Here is a 26116-nt window from a genome sequence, read left to right on the forward strand (position 1 = left end):
TATATACTATCATTACTCATGGTGATTTAAAAGAAAATGCCCGCATAAGCTCATGGATTTGAAAATTTAATACATTATTTGGGTAGGTTAAGGAGGCAGCCTTGCTGGAAGAAGTACATCACTGGAGGCAGGCTCTGAGTGTTTAAGGACCCCTGCCACTCACAGTTCACTTTTTCTGCTTTGTGCTTTGTTCAAGATGTGAACTCTTGACATCTTGCTCTGCTAACATGCCTGCTGCTTGCTATCACCCTCCACCCTGCCATCGTGAACTCCTATCCTTCTGACATCATAAGGCCCCAAATAAACTTTCTTCCTTAAGTTGCCTTGGTCATAGTATTTTATCATAGCAACAGAAAAGTAGCTAGTATACCACTCTAAAAGCTTTAAAGCTAGAAGCTACAAGTCTGTATGTCTAGAACTATGCCAAGATTCAGTAGGTATTCTTTTAAACATTCACTTTGTTAATTTTCTTAAGAATTTGCTAAACCAATAAATTCATAAATGTACTTGTTTTATTATGTACTTATAAAGTTATCTTGGGGGCTAATCAACAGACATTGATACTATCATTCTCCGAATGAAACTAATTCCAAGTTTAAGACCTAAGTGAATGAAGCTAGAAGTGGTAGCTGATGCTTGGAATCCTAACACTTCGGAGACTGAGGCAGAAACATTACCTTGAGTTTGAGGCTAACCTGCACTAATTACATTGTGAGTTGTAAGTCAGCTTGGGATACAAAATTAGATCCTCTCTATTTAGTAGAGGTAACAATGCCTCTACTAGATATCATACACTAACAAATAAAAGCTCAGTGGTGGGTTGAATGACAATGGCCTCCATAGACTCACATACTTGAGTATCTGGTTCCCAGTTTGGTGGACTGTTTAGGAAGGGCAGAACATGTCTATGAATATAGCTGTGCGAGGAAACTTCTGAGTGCATGTGAGAAAACACCAAGTAAACAAGACAAGAGTCTTGTACTCACTGTTCCTCTGTAACATGGGCTGTTCTTGGAATGTGCTTTCCTCCCAGGTAGAGTGAATAGGAGTGAGTTCTCTTCAGATTACTCATCACAGCTGTATATTACTTATATACCCTTTATGGAAAACATATTTTTCCCATGAGCAGCTTGTCCTTGTGGTTGTATACTTTAATCAGATGATACTTTTTAACCCTCAGAGTATAAATTATCTGATGCTCTGAATAAAGTTGGATATTCCATGAGACTTTACCTCATTTTTAGGCCCTGCTCATGCAACAAACTAGAGCAGTAAACAGGTAGGATCAGGAGGTATGGCCTTGTTACAGGAGGCATTCACTTGAGGTTTGAAAAGCCCATACTCAGCCAGTCTCATTCTCCATCTGCTACCTACAGATATAAAGCACTCAGCTACAGCTTCATCACCATGGCTGCCAGCCTGCCCTGATGCTTTCTACCATGATGATCATGGATTAAGCCTCTACAACTAAAAGCAAACTCCCAATTAAATACTTTCTATTATAAGTTTCCTTGGTCATGGTCTCTTTTCACAGCAATAGAAAAATAACTAAGATATCCCAGGACTAGGAATGGATTAACTCGTTGGAGTTGTTGACCAGTATGATCCAATAGACCCTTACATATTATAGGTTACTGCTGCCAATGTTGTTGGTTACCCTCCAAAACTTGACAGAAAAACTCTATTGCTAAAAATGCCACATACTAGAATCATAGAACATGGAGACAATAATCTAGTAGTGACCTGAAAGCTTTATCCCTACTGGCCAGCTTCCATGATGCTGCAAAGTGCTACTCATGCTACTAGAGGAGAAAAATGATCAATCTTACCCACCTGCGAACCATGCAAGTTACAATAATGATTGGCCTGACAAGACATGTTCACATGTGACATGAACATCACATAAACAACCAATCACATACTGGTTAAATTTAAAGCCTGCTGGATAAGATGAAACCATATCTAGCACCTTTGTCAGGCCAAAAGCCTATGACTATACAAGTCATAGTACCTAGGGAAGAACCTACTACCATTCTGCTGCTAAATGGACATACTATCAAACTGCCTCCTAATGACTTATCATTATTCCCATAGAGTAATGCAGCTCTCAACTCTGATCAGAGAAGCTTCTATTTGCAATAGATAAAAATTAACAGCTGGCTGTGGTAGCACATGCCTTTAATCCCAGCAGAAGCAGGTGGATCTCTCAGTTCAAAACCAGCCTGGTCTGCAAAGTGAGCCTAGCACAGCCAAGGCCATACAAAGAAACTCTGTCTCTCAAAAAACCAAAAAGAACGAGAAAAAAAAATAAAGAAAGGAAAGGAGGAGGGAAGGAAGGAATGAACGAATGAACGAAGGAAGAAACTGTTTAACAGAGACTCACAACTGGTCAAGTTACAGAAGCTAAGAGACTGGCAAATAGCCAGGTGTGGTGATGCTCACTTCAATCTCTGCATTCCAAAGCAAAGGTAAATGGATCTCTGAGGGTTCTAGGCCAGCCAGAACTACACAGTGAGCTACAGTCTCAAAAAAAAAAAAAAAAAATTAATTATAAACAAAACGCACAAAGTTGGGAAGATAGGGAAAAGGGAAGTTGGAACTGAAGGTGTTGGAAGAGGAGTAAATATGATCAAAATATGGTGTACAAAATTCTCAAAAACCGCTAATAAAAATTTCAATACCTCTGCTGGGCGCAGTGACACACACCTATAATCCCAGCACTCTAGGAGGCAGAGGCAGGAGGATCTCTGTGAGTTCAAGGCCAGCCTTCTACAAAGTGAGTCAAGGACAGCCAGGACTACACAAGAGAAACCCTGTCTCAAAAAACAAAAACAATAACAACAAAAAATTTCAAAACCTCAGTGATAGGAAAGTAAAGATTTTCCACAAACTTTAATAACTATGATATTAGAAGTGTATATATTTGGAATTAGGAAACCAGTCAAGAAATAACTTAGAATTTACATGCTACAAAGAAGTTTTTGTCTATCCTTCCCATAGTGCTGGGGGAAGTGAGGGTCAACAAACATATGCTACAATGCAAAATGCAAAAATGTTTTATCATCAAAATCAAATCAATAAATATAGGCTATATTTAAGATAAATGAAAAAATTTTCACACAGGTCTCACTTTGATCTATTTTAACTTTCATCAGTACCTGCCTACAACCTACCTGTGCTAGAGTAGGAACAGAAATTTGGCCAGTCTGCATATGAGCAGAGCTGTGCTCTGCCACAGAATGTGTTACACTTTGATCCTGCTGTGATTCAACTGTCTCCATGGTCATTTGCCTAAGAGACAAAAAGAAAAACACATTAAGGCAATAACTGAAGGATGTAGAAACACCAGCTACTGCTTTTACCTAGCTTTCTGATATTCACTTCTGATAGCTGTCTATACTACTTTTTTTGTGTGTGTGTGTAAAAAAAAAAAAAAAAAGGTTCAGTAAAGAGTTTTAATACTCTAACATTAATTTTCTGCTCAGAAAATACAAAAGATGCTAAGGGTGTATTTTAATGTTTTTTATGGGAATTAGAGTTTAGTGCCTGCTAAAGTCTGATGACCTGAGTTCAATCCCTGCAACCACTGGGTATAGAAGAACAAACCCAACAGAAGCAAGTAGTCCTCTGACCTCCACACAGACACTGACACATAGACACACACACAAACAGACAAACACACACGTCATACTAAACAAACATAATTTTTTTAAGACTTAAAACAATCACATAATTGTCTTGTTTACTCTGGATGAGTAATAATATTACATGAAAAGTACAGTATACTATAATCCTCAAGACATAATACACAATGGGGGAAGATTTCTTTCCCTGTTATGTACACTGTGTTAGAATTATGTGCCTAGATCTGTTGGCACTAAGCAGTTTCTGAAAACAGATCTCCCAAAATGTAGAATCAGAAAAAAATGAGCCCTTTCATCCAGCTTACAAATGATCCTCATTAATTAATCCAATTTGCAGTGCAAGGATGGGGAGTCCAGGCTTGTATGCATTGCAGGAAGTGCTATATCACTGCACTACAGCCTCAGCCCCTCAGTTATTAAAGAGGAAAAAAGTCATTTTTCAAGAAATAACTTACTTTTGCTATGATTTTTACTTCTGAACTCATTATATGTTAATGGGATGACAGTTCTACCACAAAGCCAAGGACAAGAAACTTTTTTTTTTCTTTTTGGTTTTTCAAGACAGGGTTTCTCTGTGTGTCAAGCCCTGGTTGTCCTGGACTTGCTTTGTAGACCAGGCTAGCCTCAAACTCAGAGATCTGTCTGCCTCTGCCTCCCAAGTGCTGGGATTAAAGGTGTGCACCACCATAACTGCCTGACAAGTAACTTACTTACTTACTTTATTTATTTACTCTGTATATACACCTACACACCAGAAGAAGGCAACAGACCTCATTATAGATGGTTGTGAGCTACTATGTGGGTGCTGGGAATTGAACTCAGGACCTTTGGAAGAATAGCCAGTGCTCTTAACCTCTGAACCATCTCTCTACCCCTGACAAGTAACTTCTTAAACTGTGTAAAGTATGATACATATGAAATGCTTTGAGAACACAGGAAGAAATTATGATGTCTGCTGAGGATGGGGCCACAACTCAGCATATTGAAGTTTATGTAAGCAAGAAAAAAAAACAGGAAAAGAAAAAACATTTTAAATAAAAGCAATCATAGGCTGCTGATTCTCGACAGCCTCTGGACTCAGGGTATCCAAGGCACCATTGCACACAGATGCCAGACTTGAAGGAATTAAGCTTAGCCAGGCAGTTGGGTTAGAGGATCTCAGTCCGGTAGTGAATGGGGTGGGAGGTCCTGTCTGAGACAGTTTTTAGTGAAACAGCTCTTTATTGGGGGAATAAGGGCTACATAAACCTTGGGAAAGTAGGAAGGGACTTTCAGGGTGAGTGTACATCACTGGCTGGGGCTGAAGTACTTCATTTGCATGGAGAGGGATTTCAGGAGCTAGCTGGACATGTCCTTATAAGGAAACAGGAAGTTTTAACCTGGAACTTGGCCACCAATCTACATGATATCTTAAGGGTGGTGGAAGTGGGGAGTCAGGTCACAAGACTATGTGCACTGGGGAATGCAGGCCCAGAACAGAGAGGGCACAATCCTTATTCCTGCTGGTTTCAAGATGAGATTTTCGGGATTTGAACACATCTTGACCTCACTCTTCCTCCAGGTCTGTTCCCTGGGTGCCAAGGTTATCTTGCCCCGCAGTGGGCATGCAGGAAACAATTTTAAAATTTGTTTTTTTTAAAAAAAAAAATGGGAATCAAAGAAGAGAAAAGAAAGCACAGTTCAAAAATCCTACCTGAAAAAAAAAAAATAAAACAGCTTTATAGCTATAATTAAAGTGCTCAGTTAAGGAACTGGAGAGATGGCTCAGGATTAAGAGCACTGTCTGCTCTTCCAAAGGTCATGAGTTCAATTCCCAGCAATCACATGGTGGCTCACAACCATCTATAATGTGAACTGATTCCCTCTTCTGGCAGATGTATACATAAAATAAATAAATCTTTCATATACATTTTTTAAAAAGTGCTCAGTTAACTAGTAAACTTGTAGTTTGGGGTTTTTCTAGTTTATAAAAACAAGTTAGACTGCTAAATGACTAAATTACCCTTGAACTATTTTTCATCTGTTCAAAAAATATAATACAAATGAAGAAAAATAACAATTCATTAATGTGTTTTTTCTTTTAAGATTAGGTCTCAAACCAGGCAGTGGTGGTGCATGCCTTTAATCCCAGTACTCGGGAAGACAGATGCAGAAAGATCTCTGTGAGTTCAAGACTAGCCTAGTCTACAAAGCAAGTCCAGGATAGCCAGAGCCACACAGAGAAACCCTATCTTGAAAAACCAAAAAATAAAATAAAAAAAATAATAAAGGATTATGTCTCAGGTAGCCCAATTTGGTCTCAAACTTGTTATTAGTCTAAGATGACCTCATTCTCCTGCCTGCACATCTGGGGCCTGCACTACTATGTCCAGCTTATGTGCTGCTAAAGCTACAACTTGGAGCTTTGTGCATGCTAGGCAAGTACTCTTATCAACTGAGCTACGTGTGTAAGGCCAAAGTGTATTCCTATTTTCAAATAGCTTTACCAGAAAAAGGCACAGAAAATTTATGTTCTCTTTAGAGAAAAATCCAACTGATAAAACTGTTTTCTTGGGGTAACCAAAAGACAACTTGACGATTTCTGATTTGGAAAACACTGGGAAGATTCTCTTTCCCTTTTCAAAGTATAATAGCAAGGGAGATACCTCAGACTCTGAGGAGCCCTCTAATTCTGTAATTCCCCCAGCCATCTACATACAGAAAGGCATGTCTACTTTTGGCTGAAGATGTCACCAATACTCAGGAAAAGCCAAATGTGAACAGCCATTTCATCTTCATCTCTTACTCCACTATGCAGAGCACATGGTAGAACCTGAAGGCCTTACCTGGATGGCTGAGATATATGAATGCATGTTATTACAACATATATACATACACACATGCAGACCTATGTGCTGTGCCCACAAGTGCCACTAATTTGCTTATCATTGGAACTTTTGGCTCTAGGCAAGACCTTTCAAAGAACAGGAAAACATATCCACCTACCTTACATTTGTCCTCATATACTTTTTCCTGCCACATTTGCTCATTATTATTACATGTATAATCAATGCTTTGCTCCTTCCCTGTTTTCTTTTATTTATCCTGCAGTAAAATCACAATGTTGAATTAGAAAAGTCATAACATTTTATTTTTTAAAAAATAAATCTCTCACAGCTAAGCAAGGAAAAAAAAATCTTTCTTTTTCTTTTCTTTTCTTTCTTTCTTTTTTTTTTTTGAGACAGAGTCTTACTATATAACATAGCCCTAGAACTTGCTATGTAGATATGTAGACCTGGCTAGCTTATATCAAACTCACAAAGATCCAGCTGCCTCTCCCTCCCACTGATAAATAGTCTAGCTTCTTAGAACTAAAAAATAAATAAATAAATAAAAATAAAAAAATAAATTAAATAAAAATGGATTAAAGGCTTAAAGCACTCTGTATTAGTCTTCAAACTTATCAATTTATGCCAGATATGGTAACACCTATCTTTAATGCTAGCACCTGAGAAGCAAAGGTAGGCAGAACTCTGAGTTCCGGGCCACTCTGGTCTATATAGTTCCAGACCACTCAGAGTTACATAGGGAAATCACCTACAAAAACAAACAACACCCCCTCATACACACAGACCCCCCCCCACACACACACACAAACTTAGCAACTTATTATTCAGTGTTCTTCTCTTCCTAGGGAGGATTTCTAAGACTTACAGTGGCTATTTCTCAGATTTGATCCACTGGAGAAAGAGCAGTGCTAATCTATCACAGTACAGCACTCGGCCAACCACTATTTACAAAGGATCACTTCGTAAACTTAATGATTTTGTCCTTTTCTCATTTATTAGAGATTTATTGTTATTATTTGTACGTAAGTGTGTGTGTGTGTGTGTGTGTGTGTGTGTGTATACACTTGAGAGTACAGATGCCTGCAGAGGCCAGTGGTGCCAGCTCCCCTCGATGTGGTGCTGATACTCAAGTGTGGGTCCTCTGGAAGAGTAGTATGTGTTCTTAAAGCATCTCTCCAGACTAAATTGTCATTTTTTAAAAATTTCCCTCCATTGCAACAAGCTTTTCAGCTACTTTCCTTTACATTAAATGCAAAGTTTGGTTTTGTAGTGTTTGGCTTTTCTGTTTTTACTCTTGAAAAGGGGGGGGGGAGTCTCACGAGCAGCCCTGGCTGGCCTTTAGAGAGAGCCTTCTTCTGCCTCTGAGTGCTGGGACTAAAAGGGTACACCAGTAGGCCCAGCTTGCCAAAGACTTTAACTCCAAACTACCAATTCATCTTTCTTTCAGACCCTTTAAAAGGCTGGTAACTAAGTAATTAAAATATTTTTAGAGGCATGTGAGAAGGCTCCTCTGGTAAAACTTTTATGTTGTGCAGGCAATTCAACTGACCGTCCCTTAAGGACCTTCAGGGTTCTGACAACATCCTGTATCAATACCTACGTCTTATGACATCATCTCAGCCAGGTACATAGTGACCTGTCAGCCACTCACCCCTCCTCTTGCTTTCTTGCTCTTTCCTTCTCTCGCTTTCTCTCCCCTCTCTCTGTCAGGGCGGTGCCGGAGCCTGCCAAGAGTCCAACGGTTCTTGAGTTGGGAGTGAGGATTAAAATAAATAAACTAATACGCCATGGGACCTTTCTGAGAGGCTCTACACTCGACCAGCAGCCTGGCTTTATTGCAGAGTACTTTTAAGCCACAGTAAAAACAGCTCAGAATAATGGGTTAAATTTACAAGGAGGTGAAAGAAGAGGTGTGATCTTGACAAGCTATCCCACCTGCTGTCACAAACAAAAGGAGGTGGACTTGGAAATTCTTCCCTGACTTCAGTGAAGGCCTGGTAAAAGCAGTCTTTCCGCTGAGATTTAAATATCAAAGCAGCTGCCAGAACAATGGCTCCCAACAGGGCGAGCCCCCTATCTCTCTCCTTCCTCCCTTTCTCTTTCCTTCACCATCTCCATCCAATAAACCTCACTGGATTTAAGATTGATTTAAGATTTAACAGTAGATGGCATTTTTATCTAAATACTAACATTTGGTGCCAAAAACCAGGAGGGGCTCTTCTAGAAATATTCAGACATGCTAAAACTCCTTTTCACATGCCCGCCTGCCCACAACAAATCTTTCTCTTGCACCCTCATCTCCTCCTCTTTTCTTGATCGCTTAACCTGCCACTGCCTCCGCCACACTCATCTGTCCTGCTTCTGGGGGCTGCTCAGAACTTTTTCTCGAAGACCCCCTCATCTGCTCCGATTTTTCAGGCCTCTCCTGCTAGACTTTCCTATTAGGTAAGCCAGGCCTCCGGACCCACCCACATAGCACAGAGGGTTTTAAAACTGCCCTCAAACGGCTTTAAATTTTGCTGCTGCCTCAGACCCCAAAAATTAGGGTTTTTAATTCCCCGCCTCCCTTGCCTGCTTATATGTGGAGCAGAGTTTTTTAATCTCACCAACTTCTGCTCGGCGGTACCACCCATGGACAGTTTAGAACTGCTGTGGGGCAGGGACCGCCAGGCCATCAGCTAGGCTCCCTGGTCCTGCTACCTCAGTCTCACTATGCAGCAGTGGGCACGCATCACACATGGCAAGACGCCATGTTGATTTTAAAATTAAGAAGCCTTGCCTTGCGCTCGCCCCTCCCCCACTCCTGCAAAACTCCATGCCACACGTTCTAAACACTGGCTCTTAAAATATTTCTGACCTCTAAGCCCCTGCTTTCCAGCTTTTAAGAATCTTTTCTTTCCGATCTCTATACACTCTGCTTTCTCTATATATATATTTACAGCATTAATATATATATTAATATATATATTAATGCTGTAATTTCTTTTCTAACATTTATATAATTTGCTCATTGGGTTCACATTTATAAGACTTCCTTAGTCATAACTTTATTTATCTCCTTTTAGACTAAAAGCAACAAGTCTCATTTTAAGTGGGTATGGATTTTTATATAAATTGAAAGTTATTTTTTACAACATACCATATATATGATTCAACCCTGATTCAAAATAATTTTATATGATGCTAAAATTTCAAAGTTATAAAGATCTATTCAAATTAAGCTAATTTAAATATACGTCTAACTGCCTATGTCTTTATCAATTCCTAAACTATATGCTGTTTCTCCTGCCATGAGCTGCCTGTGATCCAGATTCACCACTAGGCTTTCTAGCCAATAGATTTAGTATAATAAATTGAAATGTAATTTTAGAATTCTTCTATACTGTTCTACTATGTTGTTTATCCTAAATCTCATAACTTGGGGGTTAGTAAAAGTTTTTGCCTAAATACCTTTAAACTATATGATACAGTTCTAAGGACACTCTAAATTAAGATCTATTAATATTAGAAGCATTTATTTGTTTAGGTTAAAACTTGGTCATTATGCTATATCTTCACTATGAAAAGGTTAAAATATGCTTAGTCTTATTTTCTAAATATGATAACATTATTAATCTATAGTATAGCCTTAGACTTTTATAAGCTATGGACTATGTTTATGACTTTTAAGGCTCCAACTTAACAGCGACAAGACCTAAAGTCCCAATATTTTATGGTTAATGAATTCAAGTAAATAGGCATCTCATGGATGATAAAGTCCTCTAACATGTTCAAAAATAGATTTATAGTCCTACAAATGCAAACATAATCTCACTGCTTTCTTAACTGAACAGCTGAGGATGGTCCCTGAGGCCCCAAACAGGAACTGGTAAAAATAACAAAGGAGTCTTCCCCATAGATTCAACTACAGCAAAAACTATGCTCCAGACCTTGGCTGCTGCTCTGAGGCTGTCGGCATTCCTGTGCAGAAAACAAGGGGTCTGCAGTGCCCCATCCCGCCGGGGTAGAGCCAAAAGTCAACTCTGCTAGGTGACTGTTTCAAATGCAGCCAAAGGAGACTCTGGTTCCACAGCTGCCTCAACAAGCCATGGCTACCTGCTGGCAGACTGGCCCCTAGAAGTCAAAATGCTCCCAAGCAGTCTTGTCCTCTGTGCCTAGCCATGGAGGCTCAACCAGCACAAGAGCCACAGACACTTCCAGCCTCTGAGCTCCTTGTGCTGGCAGAGGACAAATGATTCCTAGATTCAGTGACCTCCATCAGCCTTGCCAAGCCCAGATGACGCTGCAGGTCTGTTTTGGCCTCACACTCCAGTTCCACGGACATTTTGCCAATTTCTGGGTCGGGAACTTCAGATACCTTCTTAGTTCTCTTCATATGCAGGAGACCAGGCCTTAAGTCTCAGTTCTAGAGTTGCTAGGCCTGTCAGATCTAGACAGGCCTCAGATATAACCTTTTACCATCCCTTTATCTAAAGGACAATAAACGTTCATAGCAGTCTCACATAGCTCAAGGTAAATAACTAGATACAAAGGCCTAAGGTTGGCAACACAAGTTACAAATGTTTGAGGGTCTAAGAGAGTGTTTTAAGGTTGGTAAATGCAAACTTAAGTTAAGGCCAAGTGAGCTTTTGGCCCTTTTACTTCACGAAAGGCTTCTGCCTTTCCAGAGCTCACTTCAGAATGTTTATGCTGTTAGCACAAAGGTTTATATCTACTGCCTTTTCTACAATGTATATTTCAATGCACATTACAATGGTGATGTTAACTTGTCTAAAGTTTTATCTCCTTTGTAAAATTTAAAAGGGATTCTTGTAAACTGCAGAAAATCCACCCAAATCTACCTCTTAGGTCAATTGGGCTTCAGATAAGTTCTGCACATATTGTCTATCTCAAAAGATGGGATTCCTCCCCCACTTTCCCTGTTTTGGGGACTCCTCTTTCCTGGCTACCCAAACGTTGCATTCATACATCCAACACCGGCAGATGGATGAGTTCCCTCCCATGCTCAGTGTAAAAGTTTCCTTTTGTCTAGGGGACTGGCCCATATCTGTCTGTCTCACTGGGGAATGGAGGTGCAGCTTCTTGCTAACTCTCACCCAGATGACTTCCCTTGGGTGAATAATCTTGTTCTTTTTACCGACACGTTCTCTCAGCTTTTCCTTTCCTCTCGCATGTCAGATGTGCCCTCGGAAAATTCTAGTAGTAGGAGTCATGTCTCCCAGGAGTCTTCCCTGTGGCCCCTGTCACTGCTCGTGATGACCTACTTTGCCAGCTTGTGCCTGCATACCTCTGGTTCTCCTGTCCTTTGTGGGGACGCCCCAAAGATTGGCAGAACTGACTTTTCTCTCTTCACCCATAGAAATCATGTCTTCTACCGTACCCCAGGCTCTCCTATGATATGCCTTCTAAAAATTTTAGATTCTTACACCTAGCACCCGTTTTAAGGGCCTCTAGGCTTACACGCCTCTGCAACCAAACTTGGCCTCAATTTCCTTAGATGACAGATCCAAAGCAAAATCTTTTATTACTGTCAGCGATAGGTTAAATGGAGGTTCCTATGTTCAAGTCTCATCTTCTGTCTCTATTCACTCTCCCAAAGTTTCAAACGTACACCTAAAGAAATTTTCTCTGTGGCCTACTTAACTTTGTCTTCTGCCTATACATATGTTCCAGTATGCTGCCAGACCCAGGTGTTGCTATATCCATGGCAGGGCTAAAGCAGCTACCACAGGTATTCCAGTCTGACCTCACAGACTGTGTCAGGCCAGAACTGCACTTTCACTCCCAGACATAGATGTTCTCACAGACCCTAGACAGCACCTTAAACAGCCTACTCTTCCTGGGTTTGACCAACATTTCTGCCTTTTGACCTCCCTATCGCTGCCCAAGTGTCAGCAGGAAGTAGTTAAAGATGATTGAGTTCTTCACCTGTGACACACTTATTTTCCACAAAAGGCTGAAATGGTGTGCTTCAGGCACAGGCTCCAGGTTCTCCCCGAATTCCTCAGTCCCTATCTGCTGCTAGGCATGGCTGGCAACTCCAGCCTCTACCCTGAACTTTTCAAGGCAGGGACTTCCTCTCCTCCTCAAGATGTATTCTGGACATTTTGGAGATTTCATTTTCATATCTCTCTCTCTCTCTCTCTCTCTCTCTCATCCCCTTGCATGGTGACCAAGAGCTGCTTCCAAAGAACCTACATTTATATATTTTAACTTGCCTTACATGAGAAGTAGCCCAAGCTCATTTTTTTAATTTAAACAAAAAGGGAGGAATGTTATGTTGTACAGGCAATTCAACTCATCCTGTGTCAGTACCCGCATCCTATGATATCTGAGCCAGGTACATAGTGTCCTATCGGCCACTCCACTCTCCTCTTGCTCTCTTGCTCTTCCCTTCTCTTGTTTTTTCTCGACTCCCCTCTCTCTGTCAGGGCACCCCCACCATGTCTCTCCACCCCCATCTCCTTCCACAAACCTCACTGGATTTAAGATTGGTTGTGTGCACGGCATTTTTATCTAAATACTAACAAAAACTATTTGCTACCAAGCCTGATGGCTTAAGTTCAAACCCTGGAACCCATGTAATGATAGAAGAAAACAGACTCACACTGACTTCTATACAACATACCCTGTCTCAGTTGTCCACAGATGTAAACATGCATGTACACACACACACAGACAATAAATGTTAAAAAAAAATTAGGGGCTGGAGAAATGGCACAATGCTTAAGAGCTCTTGTGCTCTACCAAAGACCAGAGTTTGGTTCACTTTTGAGTGGCTCAAAAGTGCCTGTGACTCAAGTTCCAAGGGATCTAATGCTCTCCCTAGTCTCCACCATCAGCTGCACACATATGTTATACTCACAAAAAGACACATAAATAAAACTAATATTTTTTGAGACAAAGTTTCACTCTACAACTGTGGCTGGCCTGAAACTCAGTGTTAACCAAACTGGCCTGGCACTCACAGAAATCTGCCTGCCTCTGCCACCCAAGTACTAAAATTAAAGGTGTACACTCAGCATGACAGATCTTTTTTTCTTATTTTTAACCATTTTTTACTTCTAAACATTTGACACTGTAAAATGAGGTAAAACTGAAGAAAATGACCAAAATGTAGATTTCATCTCAGAGCTGGAAAGAATGCCAGGAATTTGAGGCTTAGCCACAGACACACTGCTACCAGAAATCCCTTCTAACTGGGTCTCTTTAAAACTGCAGACAAAGGAAGCTTTAACACACTTTGGCACACACCTGTAATCCCTGAATTCATGAGATTGAATTAGGGAGTTCAAGGCCAGCATGAGCTACAAGAGATCCTGCTTAAAGCATCAGTTAAGAAAACTTGTTCAAACCAGCATGGTGGTTGCACCAGTACCCTGAGAGGCAGAGGCAGGTGGATCACTGTGAGTTTGAGGCCAGCCTGGTCTAAAAAGCAAGTCCAGGACAGCCAAGGCTACACAGAGAAACCCTGTTTTGAAAAAGTTAAGAAAGGAAGATAAAAAGAAAGAAAATTTGCTCTCCCAAAGGACCCAGGTTTGGTTTCCAGCATCTAGACAGTGGCTAACTGAAATTCCAGTTACAGAGGAGCCAATTCCCTTCTGGACTCCCCCAAGCACTGCATGCATATGGTATAAAGACATACATGCAGGCAAAACATCTACACTAATCTTAAAAAAGTCAAGAACTGACAAGATAGCTCAACTGATAAGGTATTAGCTATATAAAAGCCCAGTGGTCTGATTACAACTCCCAGAAACCATGTAAGGGAGGAGAGAGAACCAACTCTACAGAGTTGTCCTCTAATCTACAAACACATCATGGCATATAAGCTTCACAGCTCGCGCACACACAACACATACACTAACAATAATAATAATTTTAATTAAAAAGATAGGGTGCCATTCCTTGAGATTAACCCTTACTGTTATATAGCATTTCATAAGGAAACATCTGATCCTCTTTAAAAGTTCTATAACCAAGAGAAAAAGTAGGGACCATCCATTCCTTAAATACTGATCAGAATTCATCATATGTCATGTTCTTATGCAAAGTCCTGGTGACACTCTGGAGTATAGACACTCTACTCCAGTCTAAAGAGGAATCCGATATACAAACAAACAAACAAACAAATGATAATATCTAAACAATAAAGATCACTGGACAATAAGAGAAAATAACTGATAATTTCTCTATTTCACTATAACATATTTTAATTCATTGAATAATATATATATTGGTTTGGGTTTTCCAAACCAGGGTTTCTCAATATAGCACTGGCTGTCCTGGATTCACTTTGTAGAACAGACCAGCCTCAAACTCACAGAGATCTGCTTGCCTTTGCCTCCCAGAGTGCTGGGATCAGAGGTGTGCACCACTGCCCCCAGGTGAATAATACCATTCTTAGATTTAATTTTTTATCATTTTGTGTGTATTAGGAGGTGAACAAGTAAATGTCAGAAGACAACTTTGTTGAATCAATTCTGTTTCACTGTCAGATTTAGGGATTAAACTCAGATCAGGCCTGCATAGAGATCACTTTTACCCACTAAATCTTGCCTTTCCTGAATAATATACTGTTGCTGTTGTGTGTTGTTGAAACAAAGTCTCACCGTGTAGACCCTGCTGACCTAGAGTTTGCTATGCAGAAACACTGGACTTAAATTTACAAAGATCCACCCGCTTCCAGGATGCTGAGATTTCATTTTTGAAACAAGATCTTGGGGCTGGACAGATGGCTTGATGGCTAAGAGCACTGACTGCTCTTTAAAAGAGAGTCAGAATTCTATTCCCAGGACCCCACACGGTGGTTCACAACCATCCATAACTCCAGTCCCAAAGGATTCAATGCCCTCAGAAGCCTCTGAAGGTACCAGGCATGCAATAATATGCAAACATACATACAAACAAAACACCTATACACAAAATAAGATAAACACCTGATACAGGATCTTACTCTTTCAAACTCATGGTGATTCTCCTGCCTCAGCCTTCCAAATGCTGCTGGGATTACAAGCATAAGCCTATTTAAACCACTTCGGCTGATCCACTCCTGGAATTGCATCTGGTTGTGGTAATGCATGCCTTTAATTCTAGCACTGCAAGGCAAAGGCAGGCTGATCTCTGTAAGTTTGATGCTAGCTTGATCTAAGTAGCAAGTTCCAGCCAAGCCTAGGCTATACAGTGAGATTCTGTCTCAAAAAAAAAAAAAAAAAAGCATTCCCCAGGCCTCAAGGCACAAGGCGATTTCATCTTTAGTTACTTATTCTCAAATTTCACTTCAAGCTACACTTCTGAATACCAGCCTCCCAAGAATTTACCAGACATTTCTTAAGAGACTGGCTCACACTGCTCAAAGCTACACGAAACCTCCCTTCTGGTCCAGCAGTGGTGCTCTTGTACTATTTCAACGACTGACAGAGCCTCTGACTCAGCCACTGCAGAAGTCCTCTCCCTTCAAACCTAATACCTTTGTCCCAATTCCTGAGGTGGAAATGTGGCTGACTCGTTCAGTATGGTGATAGAGTGGAGTAAAGTGCTAATTGTGAGCATTAGAACAACAAGCAAATAAAAGTTTATATTACGTACAGAAAAATAGTTCAAAAATTCCTTTTCCTAGATATGGATTTCTGTACACATTTGGTTGGAAAATTGTATACCATAACCATAAAAACTTTATATCATATAAAGCTTGATTATAGAAATAGCATCTGGCATTTACCTCACCCATCACCAATATGTTGCTTTGTTTGCCTCCCTGGCATAAAAGCTCCAATTAATTACAATACTCTATGAGTACCCATTAACATCCATGCAGATCACAGAAAATATTGTGTTAAAATTATATTTGGAATGTTATGAACACCGTACTATGCACTGGTTAACCGAATATTACAATGTAACCTTCTAAAAAAAATAAGATATAAAGAAACTTTTAACAAAGCACGTAACCGGAGCGGGCCTGGTGGCACAAACCTGTAATCCCAGCACTCTGGGAGGCAGATCTGGTCTACAAAGCAAATCCAGGACAGTCAAGGCTACACAGAGAAACCCTGCTCAAAAAAAAAAAAAAGTGTGTGTGTGTGTGTGTGTGTGTGTGTGTGTGTGTGTGTGTGTGTGTTTATGGCTGGAGACAGTGTTTTAGAATCAGTGGATAAAAGCAATGACTGCTCTTTCCGAGGACCAGCACCCACATGTTAGCCCACAACTGTCTGTCACTTCAGGTCCTGGGGATTGGCACCCTCACACATACATACATGCAGGCAAAATATCAATGCACGTAAAAAAATGAATCATTATTTTTTACACAAAGCACATAACCCCATCTCTCAAAAGGCTGAGGAAGAAAAAGTTTAAGGCTAGCCTAGAGCTACATAGTAAAATTCTACTTCCAAAAAAAGAAAAATATATAAAAACAACCTAGTCAGTTTCAATCATCAAAGTGCCAATTAGCTGATGTTCTCTAGCCAGCCAAGGGCTTGGCGGCAGTGTTGGTTTAACTGGTGAAGTGTGCTTATCATCACAACTCATTTGTTGCAGTTTAGATCTGTGTTAAACATTGAGATGATCAAATCATTAAAAAAAGAGAGCTATTATCTCTAAACCCTAAGCTAAATAAAATAACTTTTCCCTTTAAAAACTATACTTTGGGGGACTAAAAAGATAGTTCAACAGTTAAAGCACTTGCTGTTCTTCCACAGGACCAGACTTCAAAATCCAGCAGTAGCTCACAGCCATCTGTAACTCCAGATACAGCAGATCTGACGGCTCTGGTTTCCTCTGGCACCTGTTCTCACAGGCATAAACCCACATGAAGATGTATACAAATGCACATACATAATGATTTCTTTCAATTCTACTTTGGGATTGTATACTATAAAGATACATACAAAATACTGGAAGGAGCATTATAAAATAGAGAGTGTGGGGCGCCATGGTGCATGCCTGTAATCCCAGCACTCAGGGAAGCAGAGGCTGGCATAACTCTGCAAGTTCGAGGTCAGCCTGGTTTACAAAGCAAGTCCAGGACAGTCAAGACTATACAGAGAAACCCTGTCTCAAAAAAAAAAAAAAAGTACTAAATAAAACACTTATAAAACAGTCAAAGTTTTAGGTTTTTATTCCCTTTTAAGTACGAAAAATAGTTTTGTTTTGGTTTTGGTTTTTTGAGACAGAGTTTCTGTGTGTAGCCTTGGCTGTCCTAGAACTCACTCTGTAGACCACGCTGGCCTCAAACTCAGAGATCTGTTTGCCTCAGCCTCTTCAGTGCTAGAAAAAAGGCATGTGCCACCACCACCCAGCTCAGAAACAGAATCTTTAAAGCACTCACTGCTGCGATAGTCTTTGCATGTAAGTGCTAAAAGAAAAAAAGAATTCAAAACTACAATTCATAACCAAAAACTGTGCATGTGAGACAGTGCAGAGTGGTAAGAACACCAGCATCCGACCACATTTACTTGCACACACCCCCCCCCACAGAGCACAAGTACATGCAGATAAAACATCCTACACACAAAATAAAATTTATAAAAATAAAAGCTAGGCAGTGGTGATCTCTGAATTCAAGGTCAACCTAGTCTACAGAGCAAATTTCTGGGCAGCCAAGGCCACACAGAGAAACCTTGTTTCAAATAAATAAATAAATAGATAGATAGATAGATAGATAGATAGATAGATAGATAGATAGATAGAATGAATATAGGAAAATAGATAACTCAATTAGCCAATATTCAGAGAGAATTTAAACATTATAGTTAACTAGATTGGTTCTAGTTTGTATATCTGAACAAAATACCTAGGAGGCTGGAGAGCTGGCTCAGTGGCTAAGAGTACATGTTGCTCTGGCAGAGGACCTAGGTTCCATTCATAGCACCCACATGGTGGCTCACAACCACCGTAACTCCAGTTTCAGGGGATTGGACAACATCTTCTGGCCACTACGGGTAACAGGCATATATGTGATACACAGACATACATGCAAGCAAAACACCCATACACATGAAATAAAATTTTAAAAAAGCTTCTACTTTTTTTAAAATAATACCCAAGTGAAGAAACACGACTAACCAAATTTAATCACTTTGGCAATTTTAAGAATACAGTATCTACCCGGCACCCAAGACACAGAAGCAAGAAGACTAATAGTTCAAGACTACCTTAAGCTATACAGGAAGTCTGAGTCTAGCCTGAGCAACATGAGACTTTGCCTCAAAATAAAATAAAAGCATTCTAGACTAGGGAGTTAGCTCAGTGGGTAAGAATTCTTCTAAAGGAATGAAGACATGAAGAGCTGTGTTCAAATTCCTAGTACCCACCTAAAGAGTTAGACATGACTGTTCATGCCATTAACCCCAAGATTAGGGAGTAGAGACAGGTAGAGCTCTCTGGCCACCTACTCTGGTTCATACGGCAAGCTTCTAGCTCAATGAGAGACCCTGTCTCAAGGCAATACATCAAAAGTAACAAAGAGATAGTACTCTGTCTTGCTCTGGCCTCTGCATGCACAAACACAGACAAGAAGAACACAGACACAAATAAAAATAAAAGTATCCCAAAGCATTCATAAGCAGTAGCATGAATATACTACTATATGGCATATATCCTAATATACGGCAAAGCTGTCCTAATTCCAAAGCTGGGAGCTTTCATCTTACCAAACTAAGCTGAGACTGTAGCTTAGAGGTAGTGTTAGCCCAACCCAGGGTTTGATTGTAACTCATCACTGAAGAAAAAGGATTCTCTAAAAACATTTGTGGTGGTTTGAATGTAAATGGCCTCCACAGGCTCTACTAGTTGAATGCTTGGTCTATAACTGGTGAAACTATTTGGGAAGAATTAGGACAACAGTTCTGAACCTTCTAATACTGTAGTTCCTCATGTGTGGTGACCCCCAACCATAAAATTATTTTCCTTGTTACTTCCTAACTGTAATTTTGCTACTGTTATAAATCATAATGTAAATGTCTGATATACAGGACAACTGATAATACAAACCTGTGAAAGGGTCGTTTGATAACACACACACCCAGCAAAGTGTCGCCAATTCACAGGAGGTACGGCTTTGCTGACCAGGTGTGTCACCGGCAATGGTCTTTGAGGTTTCAAAAGCTCACATCATCCCCCTGTCTAATGCTTGTGGATCAGACCTAGGTTCTCAGCACGCCTGCCTGCTGCTGTGCTCCCCACCAGCAGGTCACAGACTCTAAACCTCTACAGCCATGAGCCCAATTAAATACTTTTATAAACTGCCTTGGTCATGGTGCTTTGTCATGGAAATAGAAAAGGCAACATTTCCAAGCAAAATAAAACTGCACTATGAGAAATCAATAGTTTTCTGTTCAGACCTACACGAGGATCTCAAGATGAAGACCAGCCTTGTGAGACCCAGCCTGAAGGAAATGAAGACAAATCCTCACTAACATTACCAGGGACCTTCTTCTTTGTTCTCTTACAGCATCAGAAAAACAAAAATAGTCATAAATATAGCACTCTTTACTTTATAGCTGTCATCATGGAAAAACACATTTTAAAAATTTCATGTATTTCTTTTCCTTTTGTGGGTGGGGGAGCATGGTACAGGTGACTGAACTACCAGGGGACTCTGCAATGCTAGGCAGTGCTCCACCACAGGACTAAAGGTAATTATTAAAGTGTTCATTTATGCCCATTGTGTTACAAATGACACATTTTCCCCCTAACATCTCTGTTTAAGTTCCTACAGATAATACTGAACCCACATTCAATATGTGTATCTCTTCTCAAAGTTGTATTTTGGTCAAGTCTGGTGGTACAACACACCTACAATCCCAGCACTTGGGAGGTTGTGGGAGGATGATCATGAGTTCAAGGACATACTGGGACACATAATACTTTGTCTCAAAACAAACAAAATTGCTTTTATGTAACTTTAAGTAAAAAAGTTACAGTTCAATTAAGTAAAAATACACTTTAAATTTTCAGATATTTCAGGCTTATTTCCCCATCAACCAATGGTTTAACATTGCTCTAAAAGTTAAAGCATCTCAATTGCAAGAGTTCACATTTTTCTGTTTCATGTTTTTAAGTCTACCTACCTGGAAACGGAGATCTAACTGGCTCAGCTAAAAGATCACTGCTTGCTCTTTCAGAGGACCCGAGTTCAGTTTCCCAGCTCCCACACCAGGCAGCACTCAATGTAACTCCAAGGAATCTCACACACATTTTGTTGGCCTGAGAGTACCCAAATATGCATAGCATTCATTCTCATTCTCTCTCTCCATACACAACTTTAAAATTTTTTTTAAATATTTAAAGTCTATGTAAATAGGACAGGACATTTTTTAGCAACCGAGTAGACTACGTACCTTCAGCAATAACCTGGCTTAATTTTATGACCCAATATTTATTTACTTGATGAAAATGAGAATATTCTCATTAGCGAAGATTTGGTCAGTAATGCAGTCATTCACCTCTGTAGGAAACCAGAATACAATCTATCCCCTATAGTGTTTGAGTGTGTTAAATTTTTGCTATGTGTTAAAAATGTGCTGTGTTAGATCAGTAGAGGCAAATTTCATTAACCCTTGGGCATAATGTAAAAACAAAAAGACTAAAGTTCCTCTGTTACACATTAAAAATTTATTCACATTTTACAGATACATAAAACATCACTGTAACTACAATTTCACACTTCTCAACATGATTCCACGTGAAGCGCTGACTTTTGGGAAAACATGAGTTTCCCCAAAATAGTCTGTGCCGCTATCAGCATGTAATATGTCAATTACAGTTCGCTCATGAAGGATTAAAACCTCTTTTTAAAGTTTTGTTTGGTTAAATTGACTCATAATGGTGCATGCCAAAATCCCAGCACTTAAGAAGTGACGGCGGCAGGAGGATCATAAATTCAAAGCCAGCCATTATATAACTAGGGCTACATGAAACCTGTCAAAAAGTGCTTCGGATAAATAATCACATTTATTAGCCAGAATACACTCTTCCTTTGAGGCGTTTGAGATTCAGAGAATTAAATAGGTATCTTACAAAGGGAAACAAGCTTGTTATCCAAAACTGGGAGACTGATGTGGTGACCACAAACTATGCTGGACGGGGGCGGGCGGTCCGCACCGCTTCACACTGGGCAGGAGAGCCACCACCTAGGCCACACCTGTGCTGGGGCTCGCCTGCCTTTGGGGTGAGGCCGAGCAGACCGCAGCTCTCCTCGGTAGAGCGCTGGGGCAGCGAGCGGCTGCCACTTAAGGCTGGCGGTTAGGTAGGCCCGGAACAGGCTGACACGTCCCCCACTCTGCGGTCTGGGCAGGCGGCGGTCGACGCTCCGGTCAGGAGAGGCCCCGCGACCGAGACTGGCTGACGCTCGGCAGTGTGTGGGGACAAACGGCTCGATCGTGGCGCCCCTGCGCCTCGGCACTTGGAGAGACGGGGTACGTTACTTTCTACCCCACGTACGCAAGGCCGGGGCGAGGGCGCTATGGCGGCCCCCGGGCTGCGGCGAGCAGGACCGACGCCCTCCGGACAGCCCGTTCGGTCGGACTGAGGCGCCCGAGCGGCCGCCGGCGGTCAGGGGAAGGCCTTCGCGCCGGGGCCGAGGCGAAACGGAGGAGGGCGAGCGAGCGCGGCCGGGCCCTGCGCGCTCCAGAGCTTCATGGGCGCTCGGCGGCCGCGAGCGGGCGGAGGGCCGGGCGGCCGGGCGGGCGGGGGAGCGAAGGCCGCACCCCGAGCAGTCGCCGCCCGCCGCGGGCTGTGATGCGAGGCTGGCGCGCCACTTACCCGCTGCGGAGGGTTACGTAGCGGACCTCGTCACTGATTACGGACGGGAGGAGGTGGGGACGCAGAGCCCGACGGCCGCCGCCCAGGCAACCCGGCGGCGGCGGCCCCACGTCGCGCCCACGTCAGCTCTGATGCGGTCGTCTCGGCCCCTCCGCCGCCGCGAACAGAAAGCAGCGCAGGCAGCCGACGGAACCGAGGCCTCGAGCCCCGCCCTCCCCTCCCCCACGCCGACCGCCTTCCTGAAGGGACGCCGGCGGAGGAGGAAAAAATGTTGCAGGCTCGAACTCCGCCCCCTGCTGGCCGTCAGCGGGATTGCAGCGCTGACAATCCAACAATTAAATAGAACGGGGGCGGGGCGGGGCCTTGGTGGGCGGGGCTAGCTCTGGGGGCGGGGCTGCTGGAGGAGCCAGTCTTGAGGAGGAGGCTTAAGGGGTGAGGCAGGAAACCGGAAGCTGCATCCTCTACGACTATGGCAAGCAATGCTTTCTCCTTTTTGCCCCTAAATATCCTCTAGGGTGACTCCAGTCCCTGACCTCAGGACGCATGTTATTTGGGTTTGGTCCCTCCCGGAGGCGCTTGCAAGGCACGGAGGCCTTCCGAGTGCCCTTCCCCCACCCCGCTTAGGTTGTCAATGGTTCTGGAAATCCTAGGCCTGGAGTGTACTTTGGCACAGTCCCTATCACTAGCCTGCTGCTATCTCGGGCCTTGTTTGCCTCAGTGTCGCAAAGAAATAGCTACAGACCCTTGGCAGAAGTGTGGCAGAGTAGAGTAAGGCGTTTTGGTTTGTTTTTTTTTTTAAGAGACCGTTATAACGTAGAGTTTTGGTTTCATTTAGGTGAAAACCGTGAGATTGCAGAAGGGTTGTTTTGTGTGTGACGAAGAGTACTTGTAGAGCAGGGGATTCGGCTCAGTGATAGAGACAGCATTTGTCTCTAAGATGCAAGCTTAAGAATCCCTCCGAGTCTGCGAGCTGGGTGGGAGGAGGCGCTGCACAAAATCTCGCTGTTTACCAAGTTTACCAAACCTGAATTACTCCAGTTGTAAATCATACAGAAAAGTCAGACTAAAACCTGATCAACTGGAGGGCGTGGTGATTCCTGCCTTTAATCCCAACACTCTAATCAAGGCCGACCTCGAACCCTAATCATCCTGCTCCAAGCTCTTAAATACTGGGGCTATAGGTGAGCACAATCTCACACTTCTTTTAAGATCTACAAATCAGTTTTAAAAAGCTGTAAGATAATTCCTCTGTACCTAAACCTTACTTGTTGACCCAGAAATGTCTGATGCCTTACATTTTCCAACTTTTATAGCCTTTAGTCCCCCATCTTTACACTAATTGCTTGTGTCTCCTTAAAATTTTATTACCCATTAAGACAGCTAAGCATCACTTATTTTTACTTTTGTTGTTTTGGGAGTAAAAGGTTTCTGGGGACTGAGTCTCTGGCTGTGTCTTCTGACATGCTTTGGAAAGTCACTATGCTAAGTTAGGTCCCCAGCACCACCATGAGTTCACTTTAATGGTGAGACAGGATCGCACTAATATTGTCCACACTGTTTTAAAAATAACCATAGCTTGGGCTGATCTTGCGTTTTCAAATCCTTTTGCTTTAGCCTTCTAAGTAGTTGGGATGATAAGCCTAGGCCACCAGGTCCAAGCCACACTTCAGCTTTGTTGAAAAGAGGCCACTGCCTTGTAAGCCACAGTCTACAGCCTGAGAAGAACCAAGACCACCACCACCACAGTCTAGCCATCACCACATGTCCCTGCCTCCAAGGCTATTGTCCTCTGCTTCTCCTAGGTGCTGAGGCATGCTCTGCCCACCCGATTTTATTTGGACCTTTCCTGAACTTGGAATTGAGTCAGACCATCAGAGATGTGAGCTCTGTTTGCAGACAATATTCTAGAACCCACAGAAAGTGGAAGAGCATAGATTTTTGAAGTTCGTTCTTTGACTAGCTGATTTTTTTTTCCCCTGTAAAGTTTAGAAAGCACCCAAAGGAGGATGTGTGCAGTCTTTTTTGCTATGCTCAGAGAAAGTAAGTGTAAAACGTATTTTTGTAGAAAGAACTGAAGAAGCTCAGGGAGTAAAATAATCTAAGCAAAATACTTCAAAATGTAAGTGTTGTGGAAAATGGCTGTTAATATTTAATATTGATTTATATGATTATTAAGGAGTCAGTTATCCCTATTTTAGAAATAAATGGACACAGAAACCTGTCAGATTTTTTAAAAGCCTTCATATACCTATGGTTGGGCAGATATTAACCCTCTAAGCTATCTTGCCTATTTCCCATCCAAAGCCCTATAAATACCTACACATGCTCCACTTGGGGTGTTCCTGCTCCATCAGGCCAGTCTGCAGAGTAAACTGCTTTTGGCCAAGTGCTTCTGGTTCTCTTTAACTCATGGTGACATGCTCCTTCTTTTTCCTTTCTTTTCCCTTTCCCTATCCCAGTCTGTATGCAACCCCCAAAAAGCTCTCACACCTAGGCTCTGCCTACCTGTCCCCTGCCCAGTTCAGGTGTATGCACTTTGTCAAGCAAGGACAATTTGGAAGGCAAGGTCATTTTGGATACTTGAAGATTTGCTCCTAAGGAACTTGCAGAGCAAGCAGTTAATATTTGTATACATAGTAGCACCATCTCAACCGTAGCAAGTATGTTTCCTGAGAGCTTAAGCAAACTATACAAAAACACCAACATACCTGCACAAAAATAGAACTGATATTCCCAGAAGGCTAAGAACTAGCTGGTAAATGTACTCAGCATTAATCTGACACTACTGGGCACTAAAAAGCATGGTAAATTATTGGCTCAGGCAACAGCTCAGTGCAAATACATAATTAGAAGAAACTTTGGAATTCTGGTTTTTAACTTTGTTCAACATTTTAAGAATACTTTGTTGTTACTTGCTTGCTTACTTTTGTGCCAAGGTCTTATTATGTAGCCCAGGTGGCCTCAAACTCATGATCCTTCTGTATCAGCCTTCTCAGTGCTATGATTGTAAGTGTATATATCACTATTCCTAGCAATTTTAAACGTACTTGTTGTTGTTGTTAGGGGTGGTGGTGGTGGTGGTGATGATGGTTTTATTGAGACAGGATTTCTCTGTATAGTCCTGGCTATCCTGAAACTAGCTCTGTAGACCAGGCTGGCCTTGAAACCCAGAGATCCATCTGCCTCTGCCTCCCAAGTGCTGGGATGAAAGAAAGGTACCACCACCACTAAACTTATTTTAAGATAAAATAACTGGATTGATAAAAAGAGGCCCAATGAAGATAAAACTCAGCCCTATGACCTCCAAAAAGGAGGGCATAGGTGAAAATATACTTTATATTTCCCTATTAGAAGGTCATGTAGCTGAGTATAGTGGCACACATTTAGTTCCAGAACTTTGGAGACAGAGGCAGACAAATCTCTGAGTTCAAAGCCAGCCTGATCTAAATAGTGAATTCCAGAACAGCCAGGGCCACATAGAGAGACCCTGTCTCAACAACAGCAAAGAACACCATGTAATGGACATTAAATGGTACATTGTACCAACACTGTGTGCTGATAGTAAAGATGGAAGACAGAGAACCTCCACCATTGTTAAAGAAAAGAAATTGGGGCCAGCAAGATGGCTTACCAGGTAGTGGTACCAGCCACCTGAGTAACTAAATTCCATCCCTAAGATATACCTGGTAGAAGGAGAGAACCAACTCCTGAAAAGTAATGTGAGGGCACCATTGGGAAACAAACCAATAAGGGGTAGGAGGGAAAAAAAAAAGAAAGGGGACATGGGGGAGAACGAGAGCAAAGGCATCTTTTTAAGCTAATTTTTAGGGCTGGTGGCTCAGTGGGTAAAGGCACTTGCTGCTAAACCTGGTAACCTGA

At 41.8% G+C, this 26116-nt stretch overlaps 1 protein-coding gene across 8 annotated transcripts in view; it reads right to left on the bottom strand.

Annotated features, from left to right (window-relative positions):
• Crem (cAMP responsive element modulator) overlaps positions 1 to 22390 on the bottom strand; it is an 83518-nt gene extending 61128 nt beyond the window's left edge. For 4 of the 8 annotated variants that reach the window (XM_055608551.1, XM_055608550.1, XM_055608546.1 and 1 more), the window contains exons 1-3: positions 22238 to 22390; positions 6630 to 6728; positions 3174 to 3291 (exon numbers count right to left, since the gene is read on the bottom strand). In XM_055608551.1, the coding sequence (XP_055464526.1) occupies positions 3174 to 3291; positions 6630 to 6673 (162 nt within the window). In that variant the 5' untranslated portion in view covers positions 6674 to 6728; positions 22238 to 22390. Of the gene's footprint in view, positions 1 to 3169; positions 3292 to 6629; positions 6729 to 22237 lie in introns of those variants that run through there. The other 4 variants (XM_055608549.1, XM_055608548.1, XM_055608553.1 and 1 more) reach the window with 4 other exon arrangements.
• Between the last annotated feature and the right edge of the window lie 3726 nt (positions 22391 to 26116).

This window comes from Psammomys obesus, unplaced genomic scaffold, assembly GCF_907164565.1.
Source record: "Psammomys obesus unplaced genomic scaffold, mPsaObe1.curated_primary_1811, whole genome shotgun sequence".
Taxonomy (NCBI): Eukaryota; Metazoa; Chordata; class Mammalia; order Rodentia; family Muridae; genus Psammomys; species Psammomys obesus.